We start from the raw sequence: 27,078 nt of genomic DNA, 5'->3' as shown, positions 1-27,078 counted from the left end.
AAAGATACAAGGCCAAAATTAGGCGAGTACTAGAAATGGCTAAGACTCCTCCAAGTTACATATGAACATAGGAAACACAATTTGCCTCAAAAGTAGAGAAACAACATTAGATTTTTGACACCAAGGAACGCACCAGTAGCAACAAGATCTGAATAGAATAGCAGTAACAAATTAAAATCACTGAATATGACACCATCAAATTCGACTCCAATTATAAGCAGCAACAATACTACAACTCGAGCGAAATAGCAATGGGAGCAGTAAACACCAACAACAGCTACAAAGAAACCAATTGATCAACGAAATTTATATTAAATGTAGCGATGTTAGCAGCCAAACTGGAATCAGGGATCAAGAACCATTAGCCAATTGAATGGCCATAAACAACAATAGCAGATACACCATAAGACATTTAAAGGAAAGGATAGCTCAAGATAATCCAAGAAATAGTAGTGTGACATCCAATTCAAAGAGCCAAAACCAAGACAAGATGCGAGACACAAAAGGCCTTAACCAACGGAAGCAGATTAAGACACTAAGCTAAGACAAGAACCAAGTGAACCAAAGAAAGTGATTACTTCAATAGCTATGACGATAAACCTACTAAACATGTCACTTAGCATGTAAATACATAGCATCCAAACATGAAATTTCATTCAATGCATAGTTAACATACACATGTCATTCTCTTAGCACATGTCACACCCCGCATCTAAAAACACCCAAAACGAAGTGTAACAAAGAACGAACTACACCTGCTCTATAATACTCCCAAATTCATAAATCAAACTAGTGGAAATAAGATGAATAAAGCAACCCACGACTTCATATAATAGGAAAACTATCATTTGTACAATCTGTTCTGTGATCCAAAACACCTTACAAGCCACACCTGACTGTACAATGTGTTACATAAAAACTATAAAAAAAAAAAAGGGTAGGACCCACACACTCGCAATCCACACCAAGCTAAACTGTACATAGTGGACCATCCCTTCTACGTCGTACCTTCAAAGCCTGAAAACCAAAACCTGTGTGGGGGAGAGCTAAAATCAACATGCTCACAGACACAAGCAACATATTACCATCACATGTTAACGAAAAATACTTTATCAGCAAAGTTATATCCAAATGACATTCCATAAACCAAACAGTTTATATCAGTTCAAATCCACCATTTGAGTTAATCAAAATAGTCGATATAATCTAAATAGCCACCGATTTGGTCAACTCTTGACCACGAGTCCCACAGTACTGTAACCCTGCATCTACCCCAACACGATTATCTGGTTGGTGGTCAAGGCCGTCGATCACTGCTCATTAAGAGCTCTAAACCATACTTTCGTGCCATAACATCACCATGACACAACTACCATGTCCATTACCAACGACAGGCCACATAAACCTTGGCTATAAAATTATATCAGAATCCATCCATGGTAACATGGCAAAAAGTTTCCATCAATAAAACTTTACTTTCAAACTCATAAAAGAAGCATTAAATTGGCATAAGACTTGCACATGTAATAAAATATGAACCAAGTGTCAAGAAAACCCCACCTCTAACTTCTAAACAAAAAATTCACCGACACGTCGCTCATGGCCTACATATCTCGGATGAGCTCGGAACCTCGTTAACACCTAGTACACAATTGATATCGCCAAATCACCTTTACGAAAAGAAAATCAAGTTTACTTGCACAAAGCAACATATGAATGCATGAAATGCATGTCCCTCCCAGATACAAGACTCAAAGTTGTATTTTTAAACACTAATCCGTACAGAGTTAAGAACCAAATATTTTTTTTTTTTTTTTAGGATCAAATTAGACATATAGAACAACTACTCCAAAAATTAGAACAATATGACCTCTTTAGGTTGCTCAATCAATTCCACAAACTCAGACCACATGCTGCGGTCAAACTATTTCCAGCAGTGTTGCACTAACTTGTAAAATCCGCCAAGATTAAAGTATACACCCAAATGACCTGGGATTTGGTATAGCTCATAAGAACACATCAAAGTTCATCCTTGATTTTTCCCGGAATTTTACAAGTAAGAGAACCAAGTCAAATTCACTCCCAAAGTCAGAAATTCTGTGCAGGAAACACAGTTCTTTTTTCAGCAGAGCAGTCTGTGTTCGAATATTCATTAAAAATTGTGTACTTCATATTTTTCGATGATTCTAACGCCAAAACAACACCAACTTAACAATCTTTAAAACTCAAAAGAACCCATAACCAACAAACTTGTCTAAGTATAACAAATTTTATGAAAAATGCAGCTCTAGATGCTGCTCAGATTTTTCAGAATTTCTCAACATCAATAGCAGTAAGCAACTTCAAAATTCTACAAGTTCATTCTCATAATCCATCTATATACCAACTAACATGTATCAATCTTGGGTTTCCATGATCAAAATCATATCATCCACACCAATTAACAATATTTGAGAATTTAAGATGAATTAGGTATGAAATCATCATGTAAGCACTATAGAACCCTAATTCTTAAATCTCTTCCACGTAGGTTGGTTCTATATGCACATATTCATCAATTCTCGCTGTTATACTCACAGTTTAAGGAAGATTTCTTACCACAAGAAGAGAAATTTTCAGATTATATGTCAAACTCCAAGAGATTACTTCAAGTTCTTCAAGCCAAACTAGGGTTTTTTTTTTTTTCAATGGAGAAGAAAGAACTCCGAAGAGAGAGAGAGAGAAAGAGAGAAAAACGTAGAGATCAGGAGAGAGTAAGAGTGAAATGTGTGAGAGGGAGAGAGAGAAATATACGTAGGGAGAAACTGAGGTGAAGACACCTCCTGCTGCTCTTGTAGTGAAACATGACGTTATATTCACAATAATTTTAACATCCCAAACCAATCCCCATACTTTCTAATTATACAAAATAACCCATGCAATTATTCTTTTCAAAATTTCATTAACCTCCCCACATGATGCATAATGTTATGAATGTTTTTGGGTTCTCACAGCACATAAGGACATAATTTTACTCATATTATTGACTTGCACATAAACACACAATTACAAAGATATTTTTATGTAGCAAGTAACGCCACAACCGAAATAAGGCCTCTACCCACGGTCCTAAGGTATTCAAACCTAAGACTCCAAGCACACAGCCCAAAAACACAAGTTAACAAAAAGCACATGCCACATCTAACTTAATGAAAGGAGGCGCCCAAATGAGATGAAGTCTCTTCCCACGGTTCCTAGGTATTCAAACCTATAGCTCTGATACCATTCTGTAATGCCCCGGAAAAGTTCAACCTTAACACGTGCCATAGATGCATAAATGTCGCATTGAAAAGTCAAGTCTTCTTAAAAAAAATAAGGATTATCGTAACGAATATATTTTTCACAAAAGCTTGAGAAGTTTCCTATACTACGAAAGATATCTCACCAATCTTAAACTTCATAGAACCAAACTATCCTACTTTATTCCCATAAGTCCCAAGAACAACATATTCTTTCTATCAAAATAAGTTCTACAAGCCATAAGGTGGGCTTCAAAAATATGATTACATAACCCATAGTCTTACAGTTCTAAAATAGTAAAATAAGGTCACGGTTCCACAATCATACAAAAACAGACATAATTACAAATCTGGTCTAAAGGTCTAACATGTTTCATTACCAATGCTAAACAAACAACAGCACAAAAGGAACTCCACATAGCTATACTTCACTAAGTTCTTGGCGTCTCTTTGTCACCTGAAATGGTTAAACAACATGAGCCAGAGCCCATAGGAAACAAGACTAAACCAAATAATATGTTCAAGTTTAACATAAACGCCGTGAAACAAGCATAAATTAATAATCCACACATAATGCTCTCAAGTGTCCATAAATTTACCATATTAATGACCTCATACTTTCCCCAACTAATCAACCTAGGCCAACATTCCTCGGTTCAACTCAAATTCATAGCCATACGCTAATTCTAATATCTAACCGAGGGTAGACGGGTACAAGTACCACCCCATGAACCGGGGTAATCGGGTACAAGCACCACCCTCACAAACCAAGGATAGACGGGTACAAGTACCACCCCATGAACCAGGGTAATCGGGTACAAGTACCACCCTTGCACCGGGGTAATCGGGTATGATGTACCACCCCAACAATTTCTGGTCTTTCATCGAGGAGCTCGCCAAGCCCAGCTTGCTTTTCCTAGGTGCACCACCTAGATCTAGACCAAATAATCTGAGCACAATCATCTTAACCTATCTTACCAAATGGAATAATTCATATCCAAACATTGACCACATAATTTCCTACCAAGTATCCAAGCATTAAGTGTCCAATAATTTTTAAACACACATAAACTCTTTCATTAACACAAATAACCTTCACAAGTCATAAAAATAAATCACAATGTGCAAGAGTCATAATTGTTGGCATCTCAATTTAAACTTAATTGCTCAAGTAAGTATTTTCCTTTTTCTCTAGATGTTTAACACGTAGCATGGATACAAAGTCTCAAATAAACTTGGTATATTCCAACACTAAACAGCTCTACACTTCAATAACACATAAATTTCAAGAATTTAATAAGTATCAACAAGAACCCATACTCTTTATGTGAGATCTTAAAACCCTAACACAAGTTTTCACATAATTTGAGGAATATTCATGTTCTACAACAAATTCACAACATTTATACTAAAAATAAACATATCAAGAGGGTTAGTCATGTATCCTACCTCAAAAGAGCCAAATTTTGAAAAAAGCTAGGAACTCCAAAGTTGGCCGATCGAGATTTTGTTAAGATCAGTGCGTAGCCCTTTGTCCGTAGATCAGCTTTTCCTCTTGCCTTTTTGCGAGATTCTCGAATCTTGGTCTCCGATTTTGGGGTTGAACAAAGAGGTTTATTATGGAGTTCAGAGAATGAGAGAGAGAGAGAGAGAGAGAGAGAGAGAACGGAAAGGAAAAAAAGAAAAGCAAAGAAATCTGGAGAGTTCTCGGCTGTCCTCCCATTTTAAGTGCAAAATTGCGCTATGGCCCTCCAAGAATCAAGCTATTGCTCCATCTTCTATAATGCTTTGAGTCATTACACTAACGCCCATAAAGCTAACAATTAATAATAGTTAACTCTAAAAGTTTATATATATAAAAAAAAAACTCCATCACATATGGGTCCCACGCACTCGGTCCATAGCACACAACTCAAGCCCAATCAACCAAACACACATACACACGTATATAAACGTCTATGTAAAAAAAAATCCATGCCTTAATTACTAAATGTAATTACACGTAACCACATTAAATAAAATAAATTTGTATTTGGGACGGGTCTCTACACCCCGTTTCCAACTAACCGAAGGAAATAGCATTCTTGGGCTTGTTTTTATTTTCAGAGACATTCTTGAGCTTAGCATTGGCTGCATTAGTGAGGCAGGAGACAACTGCCCCATGAGGGTAGAGTTTTTTACTCATACGAAATCATTAGTTTTGCCTCGTGAGAATACGCAAGTGACTGGAAAGTTCAAGATGTAAATTAACGGTTAAAATCAAATCCGAATGAGGTCAAGTTTCGGTATATTGATTTTGGCGATGAAATCAATGCATCTAATGGCTACGATCTAACTAATTGGGATTAGATTAATTGGTCAAAATTTATAAGAAAATTAAGAGTTCAAATCTTTTTTTTTTTATCAACAAAAATAAATTTCATTAACTTATAACACGAAGTACAGAGATAATAAGGGCTTGGGTACATCAGCTTGACCACCCAAGACCTTCTTTTCTAAACGCACAGATGAAATTGATTTAGGCCCAACAGGTTGAACCCAAATCACTAGGAAAAACCCTAATAAACCCCATGGTTGGTAAGGAACCAATCCAAACACTATTGAGACAAAGCCTATAATACTTATTGGGATAAGCCCATAACACCTTTTGGGCCAAGCCCAGCACCTAAAAACCCAAAAAAAAATAGAGCCTGAACCTTAATGTTTGAACCAAAACCTAAATAGAAAATTAGAGGCCGCCCCTGTTTTTTAGGTTCGATTTGAACCCAACCCTGAAATATTTTTCTAAACCTGCACAGGCTCGGTTATTTGCATCCTGACTTTTATACCCTCAATCCAACCAAGCTCCTTCAAAACCAGAGCCACGATCTTCCCACAAATCCCACCGAATGCCAATCTCTCTCTCTCTCTCCAACGCCAACCCTTTCTCTCCGACAGATCCTTCACAACCTTTCCATACGAAATCGAGTTCGTCGGCCTCTCTCTAATCACCGATTTCGACCTCTCCAACTTCGAAAACACCAAAATCCTCTTCACATCCTTCACCGACACTCCCTCAACAGAATCTGTCGTCGGCAACAGCAATGGAGGGCTCAACCTGTCGAGGCAGAGCCGATCACTGGCGAAGTTATTGGATCTCAGCGTCTCCCTTAGTTTTTCCCCGACGAGGATGGAGAGGAAGACTGGTGGTGGAGTCGTCGATTGTTTGCGCGCCGGCTCTGGAGGAAGCGGTGGAAGAAGTCGGTGTCGGTAGAGTGCTCCGGCGAGGTAAGGAACTCGCGCTGGAAGTTCCAGCACACGGTGGCGGCGCTGGTTGTGCTGGTGTTCTCCACTCTGCTTGTTTATATCTTGTTTATATGTACCGTTGTAAATTCCACTAATGTATACTTAAGTATTTTATTTGATACTTTAGATAAATTGAAAATATTCCGATTAATTTTACGGAAATGCCTTCTTTTGTGTGGTTACTTGATGCTTTGTTGTTGAACTTTCTTGGTTACTGTGGTGGAAATGGTGTCGGAAGAGTGGAAGGATGCTGAAGATTCTGTGAGAAAGAAGTGAAAAAAGATTGATTGTCCGCCGATCTGAACTTGAGGTGAGAGAGAGGTTTTTGGGTGAATATGTACGAAAGAACAAATCAAAAATAGAATCACTCCAATTTGATTACCTTTTTTGTTTTTTTCAATTTTTGTTCGTGTGTGTATTTTCTACGAGAACTATGTATTTTTTCTTTAAATAACTGCGTATTTTTTCTATGAGAACTGCGTATTTTTCTATGAGAACTGTATATTGTCTATGAGAACTATCTATTAGAACCGTGTATTTTCTATGAGAACTATATATTTTTTATAAAAACTGTGTATTTTTCTATTAGAACCATGTATTTTTTATGAGAACTATATATTTTTTTATGAGAATTGTGTATTTTAGTGTATGATAAAACTATGTGAACTGTGTATTTTTCAATTCACATAGTCCAGCTCTCATAACCAGTTCACAAAGGTAATTTTCTATGAGAACAGTCACTTCTCGTTGTCAATTCTCATATAACTGACTATGAAAGTTGGCAGTTCTCATAAAATTGACTATGAGAATTGACAGTTTTCATAGTCAGTTCTTTCAATTCTCATAGCTCAGTTCACATAGCCAGTTCTTCTATGAGAATAGAACTGACTATGAGACTTGACAGTTCACATAGCCAAGGGTATTTTTGTCTGAAATAATATGATTCAGGAATTGTTATTTTCTATGAAAACTATTATTCTCCATGATAATTATCTATGAGAACTGTCGATGAAAACTGTGTATTTTCTATAAAAATTATATATTTTCTGTGAGAACTCCCTATAAGAACTGTGTATTTTATATTAGAACTGTATATTTTTTTATAAGAACTGTCTATGAAAACTGTGTTTTTTTCTATGAGAACTGTCATTGTCCATGATGATTGTCAATGAGAACTGTGTATTTTTCTATGAGAACTATGTATTTTTTATAAGAACTATGTATTTTAGTATGTGATGAGGCTATTTGAACGGTATATTTTTCAGTTCACATAGCCATTTCACATGAGAATTGTGTTTTTTCTATGAAAACTGTGTTTTTTTCTATGAGAACTGTTATTGTCCAAGATGGTTGTCTATGAGAATTGTTTATGAGAACTGTGTATTTTCTATGAGAACTCCCTATGAGAACTGTGTATTTTATATAAAAACTGTATATTTTCTATGAGGACTGTGTTTTTTTCTATGAAAATTGTGTTTTTTTCTATAAGAACTATTATTGTCCATGATAATTGTCTATGAGAACTATGTATTTTAGTGTGTGGTGAGGCTATTTAAACTATATATTTTGCAGGTCACATAGCCATTTCACATGAGAAATGTCTATGAAAATTATGTTTTTTTCTATAAGAATTGTTATTATCCATAATGATTGTTTATGAGAACTGTGTATTTTTCTATGAGAATTATGTATTTTCTATGAGAACTATGTATTTTAGTGTGTGGTGAGACGATTTGAATTGTGTATTTCCAATTCACATAGTTCTCATAGAACTGACTATGAGAATTGACAGTCCAGTTCACAGAGCGAAGGGTATTTTTCTATGAGAATTATGTATTTTCTACGAGAACTATATATTTTAGTGTGTGGTGAGACGATTTGAATTGTGTATTTTCCAATTCACATAGTTCTCATAGAACTAACTATGAGAATTGACAGTCCAGTTCACAGAGCCAAGGGTATTTTTGTCCGAAATATTATGTGTCAAAAATTAATTCTATAAATATAAATTTTACTAAAAATGGAAAAGTAGACAAAAAATTAAGAAGAATGGGCAAAATAGTAAAAATGTATGAAAAGTCAAAGGAAATGACTAAAATAAAGAAAAAATATATTTGTCAGGACTATTTGAAATCCGAACCTAGAAAACGGGGCTGACCTAAAAATTCCCCAAACCTAAACCACCCTAATCGCAACCAAGCATTCCAATTGAAACCTAATTGGGCCAAGTGCATTTGCAATTGTTCCGGCCCACACCAAACAACCAACACCCACAAACCCTAGAACTGAAAGATGTTGAATTTCGGCTCGATTTTGGAGTTCGCAGCTTGGTTAGTCCGGACAAATGCCTTGGTGGTCCGGACCAGTGCTTGTTACGCGTTTTTAGAGCAATTTGTTATTTTGGCCCGCGGTCTGGTTCGCATCAGTTCGTCCGGACGAACCTCGGCACCTTCGGGCGTCCAGACCCGTCCTGACTTCATCCGGACGAACTTCGGCCAATTGTTCCAGATTTGATCGTCGCTCTTTGATTTTTTGGTCCGGACCACCGTACACTTGGTCCAGACCAGCGAGCACGCGGAACAGTGCGTTTGACTTCGTTTTTAGGGTTTTTTGGAGGCTCAAAAGCCCAATATGGTTAGGACTTGTTAGGCAACTTATCTTTGGTATAAATACACTTGTTATGCCTCTGTATTAGAGTGAGAGCAAATATTAGGCATTTGATTAGGGTTTGAGAGAGTTGCCTCTTTGTTTTGGCTTTTGGTAGGAGAGTTCTGCAGACTTCTTCTTTGTAGCTCTTTGAGTATTCGTATTTGATTAGTGAAGCCATCGATCGACTACCTGTGGACTAGGCTTACATCCCAAAGTAAGACCGAACCACGTATATCTGTGTGTCTCTCTCTCCTTTTGTTTGATTTCTCTCTCCTTCTCTCACGTTTGGTTTGATTAGTTTGGTTTGCTTTACACATCTTTTTTTTTCTTTGATTCAATATTCATAATCACCGTCTGTTTGTTCGGCTTCTGCACAACAAACCGGTATCAAAGCGTAGGTTTTCGACCTAGGCTTCGATTTGTTCTGCTTGATTCTTTGGATTTTTGGTTTGGTGATTTAGGAAATTGGATTGAAGATGTCTGAGGAGTCATCCAAGAAATTAGTACCAACCGGGTCCGGCACCGGTTACGCGGTGAGGTCTTTGGTTTCGAATGCTAAATTTGAAGTTGAAAATTTTGATGGGACGAACAACTTTGGTATGTGGCAGTGTGAAGTTCTGGATGTTTTGATTCAACAAGGTTTGGATTTTGCTCTAGAGGACAAACCGGAGGACATGAGCGATAAGGATTGGGATAAGTTTAATCGTCAGGCTTGTGGTTCCATTTGGCTATGTCTCGCAAAAGATCAAAAGTATTTTGTTATGCGGGAGACGAAGGCGAAGGATCTTTGGAAGAAGCTCGAGGATAAGTTCATGACCAAGAGCGTAGAGAATTGCCTCTACTTGAAGAAGAAGCTCTTCCATTTCCAATTCCGTGCAGGTAGTTCTATGAACGAGCACTTGTCTAATTTTAATAAAATACTTGCTGATCTTCAAAATTTGGATGCTAATATTCTCGACGAGGATAAGGCTTTGATTTTGTTGAATTCTCTTCCTACTTCGTATGATCACCTTGTTACTACTTTGTTATATGGTAAGGAAGAAATTCGTTTTGAGGATGTGTCGAATTCTCTAGTTAATAATGAGTATCGTTTAAGAGATAAGCAGACCCATCAGGACACATTCAGTCAGGGTTTGGTTGTAAGGAATAAGACTCGGCCCCAATTGAGTAAAGTTCCCTCTTATGCAAATACAACAGATATTGCAAAAGATGAGTGTGCTTACTATCACAACAAAGGTCATTGGAAAAGGGATTGTCCTGTCTTAAGGAGGAAGAAGGACTCCAATTCCAATTATGCTTCTGACGAGGATGATGATTTGAAAGCTTTGGTGAGTCTCATGCCTGTTAGCCACTTGAGAGAGTCAAAGTGGATTTTGGATTCTAGTTGTGGCTGTCATGTGTGTCTCAATAGGGATTGGTTCTCTAGCTTGAAAGAGTTAGATGGTGGTGATATTCTTATGGGTAATGGCCATGCTTGCAAGACTTTGAGGATAGGTACAATCAGCTTGGTTATGCATGATGGATTCATTTGGACATTGGATAATGTTCGATATGTACCGAGCGTGAAATATAATCTCATCTCTTTGGGTGCCTTAGAGTCTGCACATTCGGTGATCACTTTGAAGGGTGGAGCTCTAAAGGTTTCATTTGGCAATCTGGTTGTGATAGAGGGCATTAGGCGCAATAATCTGTATTTTCTTGAAGGGAGTACAGTGTTTGGTGGAGCAGGCACTGGCGCTTTGGATATTGGGGAATCTGTTTTGGATACTATTGCTTTGGTGCACGAATGCTTTGATGATTTAGGGAAGCAATCTGGGGTTTGTTTTGGGGAGCATTGTGTTTTAGAGAAGCAACTTGGAGTCAAGTCCGGCATGGCAGTCGACTGCTTCATTGAAGCACTTGACTTTGTTTGGGGGTCTACTTTGGTGAATGTTGATTCTCTTGAAGGTACGTATCAATCTGGTTTGTTAGTCATTTTTTATTCTCACTGCTATTGGATCTATACTTCAGCTTTTGGTTTTGGGAATTTGTTCGGGTATTTTCTGCTGGTGGAGATAGATCATCTAAAGACTAACTTGGGTTTCAACGGCGAGTTGGAACATTGTATTTGATATTTAGTACTGCAGATTTGAAGACCATGGTCTATGGGGTTAAGTTCAAAGATGTTTTGGACTTAATCCGCCTTCCACTCGTTTAAGCGCCCTTCAGGGTGCACGTGCCTTAGGGCGCAGGTTTGGGGCAACCTTGAAGACGGTTTGGTTCTTTTGCGTCTTGGGGTTGGCTCTTGGTTTGGTTATGTTCTTTGGTTTTGGATTTGGATTTCACTATTGGAACTTGGAATTTGGAGTTGTTGCAACTTTGTTTTTGGTTCTGAAGATTGCTCGAAACTTCAGAAATTGGTTTGGGATTGTTCCGATGCTTGGTTTGTTTTTGGGTTCATCTGCAGTTCGGTGATCGGTTTGGTTTGTTCATTGAGGACTTGGCTGCTTCCTTGGATTTGATTTGTCCCCTTTTTGACTCTCTTTTGGTTGGAGCTTTTAGAGAGAGCTTAGTTTGTGGCAGTTGGTTTTGACTTTGGTTTTGGCTTCACTTGGTATTTGGGTTTGGATATCTCGCCGAGGAGGAGATTTGTTGAATTTCGGCTCGATTTTGGAGTTCGCAGCTTGGTTAGTCCAGACAAATGCCTTGGTGGTCCGGACCAGTGCTTGTTACGCATTTCTAGAGCAATCTATTACTTTGGCCCGCAGTCTGGTTTGGACCAGTTCGTCCAGACGAACCTCGGCACCTTCGGGCGTCCAGACCCCGTCCCGACTTCATCCGGACGAACTTCGGCCAATTGTTCTAGATTTGATCGTCGCTCTTTGATTTTTTGGTCCGAACCACCGTACACTTGGTCCGGACCAGCGAACACGCGAAACAGTGCGTTTGACTTCGTTTTTAGGGTTTTTTGGAGGCTCAAAAGCCCAATATGGTTAGGACTTGTTAGGCAACTTATCTTTGGGTATAAATACACTTATTATGCCTCTGTATTGGTGTGAGAGCAATTATTAGGCATTTGATTAGGGTTTGACAGAGTTGCCTCCTTGTTTTGGCTTTTGGTAGGAGAGTTCTACAGACTTCTTCTTTGTAGCTTTTTGAGCATTTGTATTTGATTAGTGAAGCCATCGATCGACTGCCCATGGACTAGGCTTACATCCCAAAGTAAGTAAGACCGAACCACGTATATCTGTGTGTCTCTCTCTCCTTTTGTTTGATTTCTCTCTCCTTCTCTCACGTTTGGTTTGATTAGTTTGGTTTGCTTTACACATCTTTTTTTTTCTTTGATTCAATATTCATAATCACCGTCTGTTTGTTCGGCTTCCGCACAACAAAAGAACCACTGCTGCCGCTGCTGCTCCGCCGATGCTCCTCCTCCTCTGAAACAACTCTTCAAAGCCGCTCCTCCTCTGATTGTTGCTGCTGCTGAAAACAGCCCTTGCTGCCCAACTCACTGCCTCCGCTACACCGTGAGCCGCCGCCCTCCGACCCCATGGCCAAAACCACGCCTTGATGTCACCGCCCCTAAAAACACCAACCTACTCTAACTCCTAAACTGCCGCCGCCACTACAACCCCTCAAAACCCCTTACAGACGCCATATCCCTTGCTGCCGCTAGACCGTCGCCGCCACTAATCTCCTAGATCCTACCTGCTGCTACCCATCCAGATCGCCACCACCTTGCTGCTTTCATGGGCGAACACCACCATGCCGCTACCCCTGCAAAACCACCTCTCCGCCTCACCTTGTCGTTGCCCCTGCACATATTTGGTCACCTCTCCGCCTATCACTACCATCTATCGCCGATCAAGAAATGGCCCCTACGTTGCCACCAGAGTGCAACCCTTACGAACTAGAGAAACAAGAGTGGAATGAAGAAGAGAGTGGTTCAAACTTATTGAGGAAAACAAAACTGCCGCAAACAAAAACCTGCAAAAGAAAAAAAGTAAAGGGGAAAGGGAAACGAGACCTAGGGGGAGGAGGAAGAAGGCAGCACCTCCCCCCAGATGGAGGAAACCCTAAGTATTTGTGTGTATATATATATATATATATATATATATATATATATATATATATATATATATAGAGAGAGAGAGAGAGAGAGAGAGAGAGAGAGAGAGAGAGAGAGTGTGTGTGTGTGTGTGTGTGTGTGAATGTTCTTCCCTTCGTATTTGTTGGGATTATTTTTCCCTCTAATGAAGCTTGATGTAGGGTCAGGCTTATAGTGATTGTATGATATTGTTTTGTAATCTTCGAGAAAAAAATTTTAAAAAAATAAATGACACAAAGTTTAAATATTTAGTACCGAATAAAATTATAAAATATGTATATTTACAAATAAGTTTCTACAATACATGTACCTTTAAGGTATTTCTCTATGCTTTCAATAAAAAAAAATAGTTCTCCTTAACTTTACACAAATAAGATAAACTTCAAATACTACCTAGTTAGACGAAAAGCCTTATAAATGATAAAATACAAGTACAAATGAGGATACAAAATACATTAAAAGGCCTAATTTTTTCTATATAGAAAGTTGTGATCTGTTTATCAAAAAAGGTACTCTTAATATAGATAACAAGAATTCCCAACTCAAGATCAAAATCAAAGCTCCAATTTCAAGTTACAGTAGTCAATATGTAATGTATTAAACAAAAGACCACCCCGGGTTTCGAATTTGGCCAAATGGGAATGAGAAAGTTAATGATGTTTGTCCTTCATGATTCGAATCTTGTGGAGGAAAAACATTCCAAACCCTTGAGGACACTAGAAGATTTGTCCAGTCGTTAAACTTCAGTATCTCAGAATCAGTCGAGGTGCGCCCAAGCTGACCCGGATATCTGGTTATCAAACCAAAATTGCGACAGGTTAGCTTGTTGTGGAACAATTCCTCTTTGAAAGGTGAGGGATAAAATCTAAAAGGATAGCAAATACAAATAAAAAAAACTTCTTATTGTGTCCGCCCCTGCTTGTATTCTCTTAACGCTTGACAAAAAAGAAAAAAAAATGATCACGATCTTGAATTGAGGTGACCACATTGTTGGGTTTCTCACATGTGTGAGATGTAGGGAATCCATCTCCATTTGCCCACTGATTTTCTTTTTTCTTCTTTTCTGCCTATGTGTATTGTGTGAGATTGCAGAGAGAGAGTGGTGTGCGTGGGGGAGCCGGTGTTGTGGCTCCCCCGGAGAGAGCACTCGGAGTAGACAGAGCTGAGGCTGAGGGGTGAGGGAGAGCGAGATGTCGAAATGTGGCTTCTGGAAAGTTTTTTCAATCCGAATCTCCCGGTGTTTATGTGTGTTTGTGGATATATACGAAAATGGTGAGTTTTTCTCTGAAATCGGTGCATGAATTGTGTGCATGGTGTCCCTTTGATCCCAACAACCACATAGGAGGAAATTTTTTAAGAGATTTGTCCATCTTAATACTTGGAAGGGAGTGTTTACTTGAAAGAGCAACCGCCATGATTCTCGTGGTCTGTCTCTCAACTAAAAGACCATTATTTGAGCAGTTGTAATTGTACGGCCATATAAGATACTTAATACTATCATTTACCCATAAATTTTGAAGTTGATTTGTCATGTAAGCCAAGTCAGAGAACATTAATTTTATTTGGCTCAAATGTCACATCAATTTTAATATATATAGGGAAGCGTTCAAGAAACACAACCTCTAACACAAATTTTGATACAAAAAACAAAAAACTTTGTACAAGACTCATTTTGGAGTCCCACGCAAATAATCAGAGCCCTTAATTTGTTCAAAACATATTTTCAAGAGTTCCCACAAAATTAACTCATTTGGATGGATATCGGTAAAGGCTTGATCGACATCTGTCCCAAAAATTGACTGAATAAAAAGTGTATGAATCGATTAAGCTCTTACCGATATCCGAATGAGTATATATTTTACCAAAACTTTTAAAAATATGTTTTAAACAAATTAAACGGGTATTAGATTTAAATAATACATATACATGTTTTAAACATACACACACAGACATATGTCTTGTACTCCCTCCGACCCTAAATAAATGTCCGGACTGGAAATCTAGGCCTCTAAAAAGACGCATTTTTTTGTTAAAAAAATAATTTTTTTTCCAAAAATCAATAGATATCAATGAGTAATTTCAAGTTGAGGAAAAAAGTTTGAACTTTTCAAAGAAAAAAATTCATATTTTTAAAAACCTATGTTTGCTAGCCGGACATTTATTGGACACGAAGGAATTATTAAAATATATGTATCAGATTTAAATAATGCATTGTCTAAATAATTGGTAGCAAGTGGTGAATAGGCTTTGTGACTATTCATGAATAGGTTTAGAGCATCTCCAGCCTTAACCCATTTTAAGACTCAAATTTAAAAATGGGGCAAAAATCACAAAAATCTCTCTCCAATCTTTGACCCAAACCTTTTCCCATTTTGGGTTTTACCTATTTTTTTGTCCAAATCTGAGACAACTTTTGTATTGACTCATTTATCCAACGGCTAGTTAGAGAGAGAGAAAAAGGGAGATGTGTAAAATTTGGGTTTGATGGTTAGAGTTGTGTCTACCCAAAATGGGTTTTTACCCAAAATTTGACTCAAATTTGAGGAAAAATATGGGTGAAAGCTGGAGATACTCTTAGTGTCTATTTAGGAATAAATATATGGTGCTTATTCATGAATAGGTTTTGTGATTATTCCTATACAGACTTGATAACTATTCATGAATAGTTGCTTTATGAAGAGTTGTGTCCATTTGAAAAATATCTCGATCTATTTATTTCAGGCCTATGATTACATCAAGTTACAAGGGCTAATTAACATTGTATAGAATAGATTGAAAATCCTACCCATTGCTCTCCACAATACATGAAGGAGAGCTTGCGTTGATTAAAAGCATTTGTGAATATCTCAACATTTATTTTGATTCTCCCACGTTGGTTTATCAATTTGAGCTCTAGAAGATTTATGCTTGGACGATGCATCAACAGGTGATGCTAGTGCCCGAGGCTATGTAACACAGATTTAAGTTCTTCCCTCTTTTTTCGGGATACCAAATTCATAAAAGAGATGACGATGAATCTTACTAGTAAATTTTTTTCCTTCTCATACACCTGGTTTATTCTATATAACGCAGGTGTAACCAATCTCTACATGCTTCATCACCACACATTCTAATCAACCGCCCTAATTTGTCTCACCTTTAGTCACTACAACTACCTCTCCATTTCCATTGGCATCCTTCAATGCATTTTCTTTTGTACTTTCCTTGGCTAATTCAACATCCCCTTCTCCATTGCTTTCACTGACCTCTTCCAGTGGCTTATACCTATAAAACCAAGCACAGATTACATAATAGACAAGGTTCAACACTTGTATACCACTCACAAGCCAATAGTAGTTCTCCAATCTTCCCCTGTTGAGATTCCTATCAGGCAACCAATTCCCTTTTTTTCCTTTTCCAGTATACTCGTGAATCAATGACACCATCAGGGTACCGATATAGTTCCCGATCGATATCGCTGTCCAATAGAGCGCAGCAGCCGTGCTCCTCATGCTCTCGGGCGACTGATCGTACAGAAACTCCAAGTGGCCCACGGACATGAAAACCTCTGCTGCTCCGTGGAGGCAGAACTGAGGGAGCAGCCAAAAAACGCTTATGGGTATGACGGCAGTAGGCTTGTCGAGTAGGCCGTGATGTGCAGCCACTTGCTTCCTCTTGATTTCGACAAGGGCTGAGACTATGGTGGCAAGAATGTTGACTGCGAAGCCTACCCCCATCCTCTGCAAGCACGTTATGCCTGCGGGATTTTTGGTGAACCGACGAGCAAAGGGAACAAATAGGCGATCGTAAAGGACGAGTCCAATTAGGACAGTAAGGATGCTGAAGATTGAGAGGGAAGCCGGGGGGATTTGGAAGGACGGGGAGAGGTGACGGTCCATTGAGCGAGCTTGTACTATGACGAAGCTGTGCTGATGGGAATGCGATGTTACAAGGAGTATTCCGGCTGCCCAGATGGGCAGCATCCGGATGATGCACTTTAGTTCCTCGACACGGTGGACCGTGGCTAGTCTCCAGAGGTTTGGCGAGTTTTTATCTTTTTCATCCTTTTCAGTCACGATAGCAGCTCGATCAAACCACCTTCGAAAATCGGAACAACAACGTTTCAGCTAATCCAATGTCCAAGTATATATGAAAGGTGGTTTTTTGTTTTTGATAACAAAACAGGAGGCAAGAAAAAAAGAAACTATGTTTAGCAACAAAGATTTAAGCTGGCTTTTCGCTTCAGGAGTTTGGCTATTTTCTTTGATCCTCTTACTAGTTGGAGAAAAATTGAGCAAGATTTTCTGCTTGTTAGAAAAATGAAGAGGAGCCCGTGATTAAAGTGTATGTGCCCACTTGAACGTGTGGTTGTAGATGGAGGGAGTACTTGGGCCACTACGTGATGGTGCCCCAAGAACACTAAAACTACTCTATTTGTATTAATTTCACTCAGTGTCTTACTTGTATTGGCCTGAATGTAGAAGCCTTCCATTGGAAGAAATACCAGCATCAAGCTCTCTATTTTCATACAACATTGCTGGATCTTCAGGTGCAACTTCTTTCCTCTTCTTCACAGCAGCGACAATCACCTGAGCCAATCTAACTAAAGGACTCCCCATTGGTTTCACTCTCCTATAAAGAGGAGAGCCCGAAACAAATGCTACTACAGAAATCGCCATGGCAATGGTTGGGATTCCGAGACCGAGTCCCCACCCGACGTTGTCCTGGATGTATACGACAACCGTCAGAGCGGTAAGCGATGCCATTCCCATGCAGAAATAGTACCAGTTGAAGAAGTTCCACTTTCGAGTCTCCACCTTCGATTTGGACATGTCGAATTGGTCGGCTGCGAACGTGACCACGCACGGCCTGATTCCGCCCGAGCCCAGGGATGAGAGGAGGAGAGAGAGGTAGAGGATCCATAGCTGGTTGGATGAGGCTTCCTTGCAATTTTCTTGAGTTGGACACGGTGGGGGGCGGAGTTGTGGTAGTGTTGCTGATATGGTGATGCTCACCAATCCCTGTGGCAAATTGTACATAATATATCATATACAGTAACTGATTCAGAGCTATGGCAAAAAATTGTTCTTGTAATTTATAACATTAAATGAAACATCATTTTGCGTATCAACACTATTGGGACCAACGGCAGATTATTTGGCGATCCATATTAGTCGAATTGGTGGCAGCTATCTTGGTTCTGCCCCTGCAAATCTTAAGGACCATATGTGCTTGTGTTTATCAAACGATTGTTCTAACTTGGAGAAGCACTGTTGGGAGGCATGCTTTTTTGCAGTAATAATTTGGTCACTTTGGGAAGCAAGGAATGACATTGTTTTCTCAGAAAAAAAAGCGCAGAATTTGGAGAAATTGCAGACTTGTTGAAGGTGAGAATGGCAATGTGGATCAAGTCAAAGTTCGTGATCAAGTCTTATTCCATTAATGATTTCAGTAGATGCTTGGTAAGGCGTTAGGAAAATCCGGATTTAGGCCTATTGTTGTATCTGAATTGTTCTATTTTGCTTTCACTCTCCAACTCTTGGTCGGATTGTCTTTTCTTCTCTTGGTTGTGTCTTAAGAATATGATTGGGCTTCGCTTCGCTACCTATGCCAATCTTGTTGGGACACATGTTGTCAGTTGTGTTATCGCTATTTATTGTATCCGCAAGCCTAGAGATTGGGGATAGCTTATCCAGGGTGGACTTACGTGGCTTCACTTAAAGAATCGTATAGAGATTGGGGATAGAGAAGATAGACCCATACAACATGTTGCATGTTATTTAGTGCCTTATCCTTAAAATCAATTGGCTCTTTTATGAACAATAACATGGCTTGTCTGCAATCAGCCTCTGGCTGAGAGTCAATTTTTTTGTTTTTGCCTTCTTCTCAAGGTTCACAACAACCGAAAATATTCCAACGGACAAATAGTAAAATTTAACAAGGAATTCATATTTGCAGAGAGAGAGAGAGAGAGAGAGAGAAAAAAAGAGAGAGACCAGTTCATAAATGATGGAACCAACGATGATGGTCCAAAATCGTCCGGCGAAGGAGTCCGCTATGAGAGCACCGATTAACGGCGTGAAACTGGCAGTGCCGCCAAAGTTTGTGAGGGTGTTGGAAGCCTTAACCAGGGGCATGTTCAGCTGGTTTGTCAGATATGATATCATGTTTGCATGTGAACCGGTGGACGCAAATCTGTCGCATATTTCATTGGCTGTCAATTTCACACAACATCAGATTTGTTAGCATCCTCATTTCATTCTCTTTACACAAACTCTAGGAAATCTTCCAAATTTTTAAACCATAATGAACTATCATTAGGGAAGCTTATTATTAGAAGCATAACTCAAAATGGAAATTTTCAAGCATAAACTTTTTCTAGCAATTTAAAGTTGTTTTTTCGCTAATACAAACACCAGAAGAGGTGACAAACATGTACACTAGCAGCGAATGCTGATTCATTTGTGTACCGTCAAGCCTGGGACCTTTAAGAGCACCCACAGAGTTCAAGGCTGCCCTGATTTCCCCAACAGAAATGGACTTATACAAAACAAAAGACTGATTTGAACATGGAAAGCCCGAAACCTCACCGAGGATAAACGGCATTGTTTTGATCCCTCCAACCTCCCTCCTCCTCCTTTTCTTCTTCTTGAAATTGTTGTTTTCCAGCTCATGTTTCTCTCCCTCGCCATTTTCAGCCAACTTCTCCTCTGGCTCCATCCTGTTTTCCATGTTACAGTCCAGTGGACGCTGTATTTATGGGCAACAAGAGGTGAGAGATAAGAAGAGAGTGAACCACTGAAAAATAATGATCCAAGAAAGTGGGGTCTAAGTGATGTGTTGTCTTATGTCATCTTCTATGTTATTGAAGTTGTCTTTAGTGAAATCAATTTCTAGAAAGGTGGAGGTTGAGAAAATGCTCATTTATATAGTAATATATAGTATGGTTTGAACGACTTTGAAGCCAATTTTGGATGGTTTTAATCATTTCATAGTTTTTTATGAGAGAGTATATGATATAAAATAATAGTGGTAGTTGTATTCACGAGGGGCCTTAGTCTTACCTGATGATAGCTAGGAATCTAAATAGAATTTAAACACAACAAAAAGTCATGTGTCATATATACGAGTATGTAGTACTCCTTACAAATCATACCGATTAATTTTACAGGAAATAAGGAATAGCCCACGTAGTGTTTTTTGTGATTAATCATAGATCGAGAGCACAACGTAATTGGGTGTCACGGGGTATATGTTGTAAAAGCTAGCAATCAATTACTAGTCCATAAAAAACTACTACTTTTTTCATGGTGTAGATTCAAACTGACCCCTTCTCTCTCATTTCATTTTCGTTTTTTGAAGTCGTGATATTTTCAACAACAAAAATGGCATATTTTTGTGTGTGAGTTATTTTGACATTTCTGAACCCAAAATAATTTTTCATTTACCAAATAGCCCTTATCTTCCAATTAAGGTCCCATTCTGCAAAGAACCCTCATCTTCAAATTAAGGCCTCCTTCCACTAAGGTTCTTAATTATTTTTAAGTACTTATTTCCCGCTTCAAAAAAGTACTTATTTTAATTAGTTAGTGGAACACACCCTTAAAAACAATTTGAACCCAGTTTTTCCACACTTACCCAATAACCACCATCAACCCTTAACCCTCCCCAACCCAACTCCCAAAACCTATTCTAGTATTTGATTTTCCCAGAAACCAAGAATCAGCGTTGGTTGTTGTCCCAAATCAAGTCCTGTAGTTCTGGTGGATGTATCAGTTCAATTGAGTCATGATATTGGTATGAAAGGAGTGGCTTTGTGGTTTACTTTATCCTTGTGAAGCTGGTTCCAGGACAAACCAATAATAGAATAGATTTATATACGAGGTGAAGCTCCCAGGATAAGGATTTTCATTTAAACCATTTTGGTCTCCTTTGTTCACTCTATGGTATTAATTTATAATTAGTAATTAAGGCCCTACATGTTGTGCCCCGGGGGCACTGATGCACACAGCACACATATATATCGAATTCGAGAAAAAACTCCCCTTGTATATACACACACATACAAAGATGAAAACTCTCGGGGTGGAGAACCACCGGCTCCCCCTCTCAACAGAATCAACCTCGCCCTCTCACAGGACTACATTGCTCACGCACACACCTCTCACCTCTCATACATATGCATATATATAGGGAAAAAAGAATGGAATCAGTCCAAAGAGCAACTAATGCTCTTCACGGGTGAGGCTCAAAAGTCATCAATGGCTGATCAAGCCAATCCGTTTTTGACTTCTTTGCCCAGCCACCATCTTCAGCCTGCATCACCCACATGGGTGAATTCCAACACTACTTTGGGGCTGCCATTATTTTTCTGGAAAACTTCATAGCAATTAGATTCGAGGTATTGTGAAAGTTCGGAATTCTATTGAGGAGATAAGTGTAAAATGTAAATTAACAGATTAAATTTTCTAAACGGGTGTTAAAAGATGTGGGGCTAAAGAGAATTTTTTTTTATTCAAATAGAACCAGTTCTCTCCTACTCGACTGATCAATACGGTCTTCCCCATTCGTGTATGGTATTGCATCCTCATTCCTATCAAGTCTCTCGAAGAGACTGACCTGTCCTATCTAGCCCAATTATGTGGCATTACATGGCCAATTTCAATAATCGGGACGGATCAATTTTTAGACCTCGTTGAAAACTTCACAACAAAAATCATGTTGATCGAATGTTATTTAATATGTTCCATCAATTTTTAGACCTCGTTGAAAACTTCACAACAAAAATCATGTTGATCGAATGTTATTTAATATGTTCTTGGAACATATCTAGCCTTGAGAAAAATGAATTTTGATCCAGTTTGCAATAATTTTTTTTCCCAATGATACATGCATTTTCAAGTCAATAAAACAATGTTCAATCAACATAATTTCTGACGTGGCTGATGCTCTTAATGATGTCTAAAAAGTAACAGTCTCAATTCTCAAAGTACGTCCAGGAAGGAATCTAAATAAGACCAGCTAGTTCCTTTTCGAATCGTGATTTTTGAAGTGCTTTACAGAAGGGAGAAAAAGATACAGAGATGGCATTGTCATGAGAAGTGAATGTATTTAGTATTTCATTTGTCTACTACGTACGTATATACTCTTCAATTAGTATATTTTTCCCTTACTATTTAATCTAAAGTTAGCCGAATGGTTCTAATCTAAATCTTTCCTTTCACATGATGGATCAAAAGAATATTAACCCACCCATAAACATTACACACTTAGCGAACAAACTTTGACCTTAATTAGCCCACACTGACAAAATTTATATTTTCGATTCTCTATAATTGAGTTGGAATTATTTTGTAATTCGGTTTCCAATTAACGCCTTGATTGTAATGTTTAAGAAACAAGTAGTTCAATACAATCCCCTAGTCCCCTGGAAATGTAACATATACTATATGGTATCAAAGCCCTCAGGTTTGCCCACTTGTATTTTTCATTTTGCGGTGGTACTGGACCGCATAACTTTTGCCATCGTTCACCATGTTGATTGTTGAGGTTATTACCACAAGTTAGGCTTGTCAATGGATCCGATTGACTCCGAATCTGATAAGGCTCGAATCTGAACTTCATAAATCCGATAGTGGTAATCCGAATCCAAATCCGTAAAATTGGATATCCGATCCGAACTAAGGAAAACACTCATAAGAGATAACAGAAAAATAAGAAGATAAACAGTTGGTTCGACCACAGTTGCCTACGTCCATAGGCGAGAGATCGATATTTCACTATAGAATAATAAATAAATAAAAACATGTGAAATGGATAAAATGCATAAAACCACACTCTCTACTCGAACCCTTGCTCAATGATGTTTGAGCCCTCGCTGCTACCACTCGGGGCTCACCAATATTTTTTTTCTGCAGGGAATCGGAGATCATTCACATGCATGACACAAGTACCAAAAAATATACATGGTTCGGCTAGAATGTTTTCTCCGCGAAATGAATATACTGTTTCAATAACTGACTCCAAAAGGGGAATCCTCTCTTTCTCACTCTCTGGTCTGCCTCATGCCCCCCTCGGTTATCTACCACTTTCAATTCATCACCACTCACAACACACACTACAAATAAGCATGTGTAGGATTACAAAGAAGGATATTAATTCGTGTGAAATTATTTTTGCCGGTAAAAAAAAAAAAAGGATTACAAAGAAGGAAAAAATGGTTTCACTGTTGGGTTTTGAATCCTGAAATTTTAGAACGGTAAGTATTGATTTGGTTATTGGTTTGCAACCAAACAGAGCCAAACAGGTCGGCGAACGAGATAGACTTGAGGAATATACAGGGCCATGGGATGATAATTTGCACAAATTGAGCGAAATTAGGTGACGCACCAGCTTACGAAAACTCGACTTGGAAAGAAAAAGACTAGTCGTCTTGTTTACTGAAGCAGTAAAACTGAGTAGAAAGAAAGCATATCATCTGCCATGAACTGCCAAATGATACTGAAACGAAAAGGCCAATTTCTTTCTTCTGTGGAGCACAGAATTCTGACTTTTAGGTTCCCCCAATCCAAACATAATTCGTTGTTTTCTTTGGATTTCCGGTGGTAGCTGGCAACTGGGGTCGACAAACAAAAATGGGTCACTTGGACCATTTGTTAGTACTATTTTGTAAGTATTAGGGTATCAACGATGATATAATCAAAAATTGATAACTAAAAGTTACCATATCAGCTTTTAATTATTCATTTAAGAAATTGTTAAAGTTAACAATGTAGATATCTACAATGACATAGTCAAATTTGGATAGTCAAAACTTGTTACATCATCTTTTCAAACTACTATTATTTTCTAAAAAATATAATTTTTTAGTAAAACAATTTTTTTTTCTGAAAATATTGTTCGAAAAGAAAGAGAGAGGAAAAGAGAAGAGAAATAGAATATTTTTGAATAATAATTGATGTATTTGATTGAGAATATGTAAGGTCTATTAAATTTAGTTGTTGTCAAAAGATTGCTAATTTTGGTTATTCAAAACCCAAAATTTAATTATTTGTAAGGATGTTGTTAAGTTTAATCATAACATTCTATATTTTACACCAACATTGTTAACTTTTAAAAATATTTTACTTTTGATTGTAGTATTGTGGATACTCTTAATATCAATGCTCAGAACATGTTCTCAATATTAATATTTGGGGATATGCTATTGTCCCCCACCTTATGGTAAACCGAATTTATTAAACATTACTCCCTCCTTCTCTTTTTAAAAGTCCAATATTCCATTTTGTATTGTCTTTTAATAAGTATCCAACTTTTTAAAAGTCCAATATTCCATTTTGTATTGTCTTTTAATAAGTATCCATTTTATAAAGTTAGTGGGTAAAACTTAATACATTTTGCCATTCAATTTTAAAAAGTTAGTGAATAAAAGTATAATGATAATATCTCCAGGTAAGTACAGTAAGTTAGTTATAACGAATAAAAGTTGATACAAATGCTAATTTTTTAATTTTATTAAATAAGCTGACTCGCTGTGTCATTCATTTAAAAAAAAAAACTAAAAGTAGTACAGAGTACTAGCTAATTACGATACATACTTAAATACAAACCTAATACTCCCTTCATCCCCTTTTTAAAATCTAGTATTTCATTTTAGGTTGTTCCTTAATAAGTGTTCATTTTGTAAAGTTATGAGATAAAATCTAATATAATGATGATATTTTCATAGAGAAAAGAAGGGAAAGTGAAAGTTGATGTAAAAAGGTATAACGATAATGTCTCCTTAATAAATTGGAGTTACGAAACTGAACACTTAAAAAGGAAGGGACTCAGGCACTCAACTATCCTGGCCGAGCGGAGCCTGCTCCAGTCTCGCTCTGATGATTAAAAACGTTTACTTCGTAGAGCTCATCGAGTAGAACTTTACAAAAAAATCAGCTCAACCGAAATCATTAAGTGCTTGATCAGAACACTTACAACTTGCCAATAATGGGTTCCAATGGATTTGATTTAGTGTTTCGAATCCATTCCTATCAAGATAAAAATGTTTTGATATTGTACTTAATGATATCCTATCGAGTTGATTTTTTGCATAACTGTTCTACTCAACGAACTCTATGAAGTGAACATTTCTAATTATTGGAGCAAAACCGGAGCAAGCCCCGCTCGGCCAGGACAGCAGGTGCTATCCCTCAAAAGGCACAGCAGAACCCCTGACCCTTAAAAAGGGACGAAAGAAGTATTTACTTAAACCATTACCTAAAGGCTGCTGATTTTGTCACTCTTTTTTTTTGTTAACGTCACTCCTCTGCAAATATATTTTTTGTGCAAAAATATACTTACAGAAGAGTAACATTAACAAAAAAAAATGATTGGCAAAATCATTTCCCTACCTAAAAATGCAAAAACAATTTAACCAAGTAAATACCACACAGTATAAAAGCTCAAAACCATGGGCCAAAAGACAAGCAAAATCTTGGGCTGAGTCGGCTGATCCCACACAAACACCCCAAAGCCACGTCTCTCTCTCTCACTCACCCTAGATTTGGCACCAGATCCCCTGTCCGAGCTTGCCTGTCCCCGTCCTCTCCTTGCACCTCGTATCCACCATTAAGTGTTCCAAATTCCAATCTGTTTGAATCAGGGAAATATTTTAGTTTTCTGATTATTTTATCCTAAATGGTCATAATTAAATTTTGACTCTAGGGGTTCTCGTTAATTAGCCCTAAAAAAGTCGTTAAATCAAATATCTCTTAAGGCTAATCAACGAGCGCCCTAGAGTCAAAACTTAATTATGATCATTTAGAATAAAATGATCAAAACACTAAAATCTTTTCCCGGTGCAAACAGATTGAAATTTGGAACACTTTATTTTTTAACCTCTTTAGAGAGTTATATATTAAAAAATATGATTATAAAATTAAGAGTTCCAAATTTCAATCCGTTTGAACCGATGGAAAAATTTTAGTTTTCTGATTATTTTATCCTAAATGACCATAATTAAATTTTAACTCTAGGGCTCTCGTTGATTAGCCCTAAGAAAGTCGTAGAATCAAATATCTCGTAGAGCTAATCAACGAAAGCTTTAGAGTCAAAACTTAATTATGATCATTTATGATAAAATGATCGAAAAACTAAAACCTTTCCACCGGATCGAACAGATTGAAATTTGAACACTTAATTTTTACCAAAACCAAATTTTAAAAAAATGTTTAATAATTACGCTTAAATTGTGAAAGGGAGTAGTTAGAGTTTAAGTGGGCAAGTAATGGTGGATACGTGGTGCAAGGAGAGGACGGGGACAGGGGAGTGGGACAAGCAAGCTCGGACAGGGATCCGGTGCCCCTAGATTTAGCATCTGTTCTCTCTCTCTCTCTTTGCAAATTTATTTTTAAAAAACAGAGTTGCCACGAATGAAATCTAAATTCAACATAAGGATCTACTCTGTGGAAGATTTCAGAGTTGCAAGAATTTTTTTGGACAAAAGTCGGTTGGCAACACGATTAAAAAACAGAACAGTGCGATACGATTAAAAAACAATATGACACGGCACAACACGATTAAGTAAACGGTGTCAGCACGGCACAACATGATTAAAAAACGGCACGGCAGAATTAAATAAACGGTTAGCACGGTACAGCACAAAGCACAGTTGGCACGAATCTAAACGGGCTGTGCCGTCTCTAGCCAATAGTAACAGCGATGTACAAAAGGTGAAAATCAAACCACCAACTAAAGAGGTGAAAGTATTGCCCTTCAAATCCCAATCACACGAGGTCAGCTAAATGGATCCGTTGCCTC

General features: G+C 38.0%; 1 protein-coding gene and 1 long non-coding RNA gene across 2 annotated transcripts; both read right to left on the bottom strand.

The window, feature by feature from the left end:
* Positions 1-3,345: 3,345 nt before the first annotated feature.
* Positions 3,346-4,970, bottom strand: LOC131322243 (uncharacterized). The gene is made up of 2 exons (XR_009198777.1): positions 4,141-4,970; positions 3,346-4,037 (listed from the first exon to the last, which is right to left on the bottom strand). It is a non-coding gene; the product is annotated as an uncharacterized LOC131322243 (long non-coding RNA).
* An 11,336-nt stretch (positions 4,971-16,306) lies between these two features.
* On the bottom strand, positions 16,307-20,040 carry LOC131322239 (protein NRT1/ PTR FAMILY 3.1-like). The gene is made up of 4 exons (XM_058353492.1): positions 19,869-20,040; positions 19,275-19,492; positions 17,740-18,299; positions 16,307-17,376 (listed from the first exon to the last, which is right to left on the bottom strand). The coding sequence occupies exons 1-4, from the start codon at positions 20,008-20,010 to the stop codon at positions 16,422-16,424; spliced, it is 1,875 nt and encodes a 624-aa protein (XP_058209475.1). The 5' UTR covers positions 20,011-20,040; the 3' UTR covers positions 16,307-16,421.
* Positions 20,041-27,078: the final 7,038 nt, after the last annotated feature.

Source organism: Rhododendron vialii, chromosome 4a, assembly GCF_030253575.1.
Source record: "Rhododendron vialii isolate Sample 1 chromosome 4a, ASM3025357v1".
NCBI lineage: Eukaryota > Viridiplantae > Streptophyta > Magnoliopsida > Ericales > Ericaceae > Rhododendron > Rhododendron vialii.
Note: the sequence above shows the minus strand (reverse complement) of the source record. Positions and strands in the feature narration are given on the sequence as shown.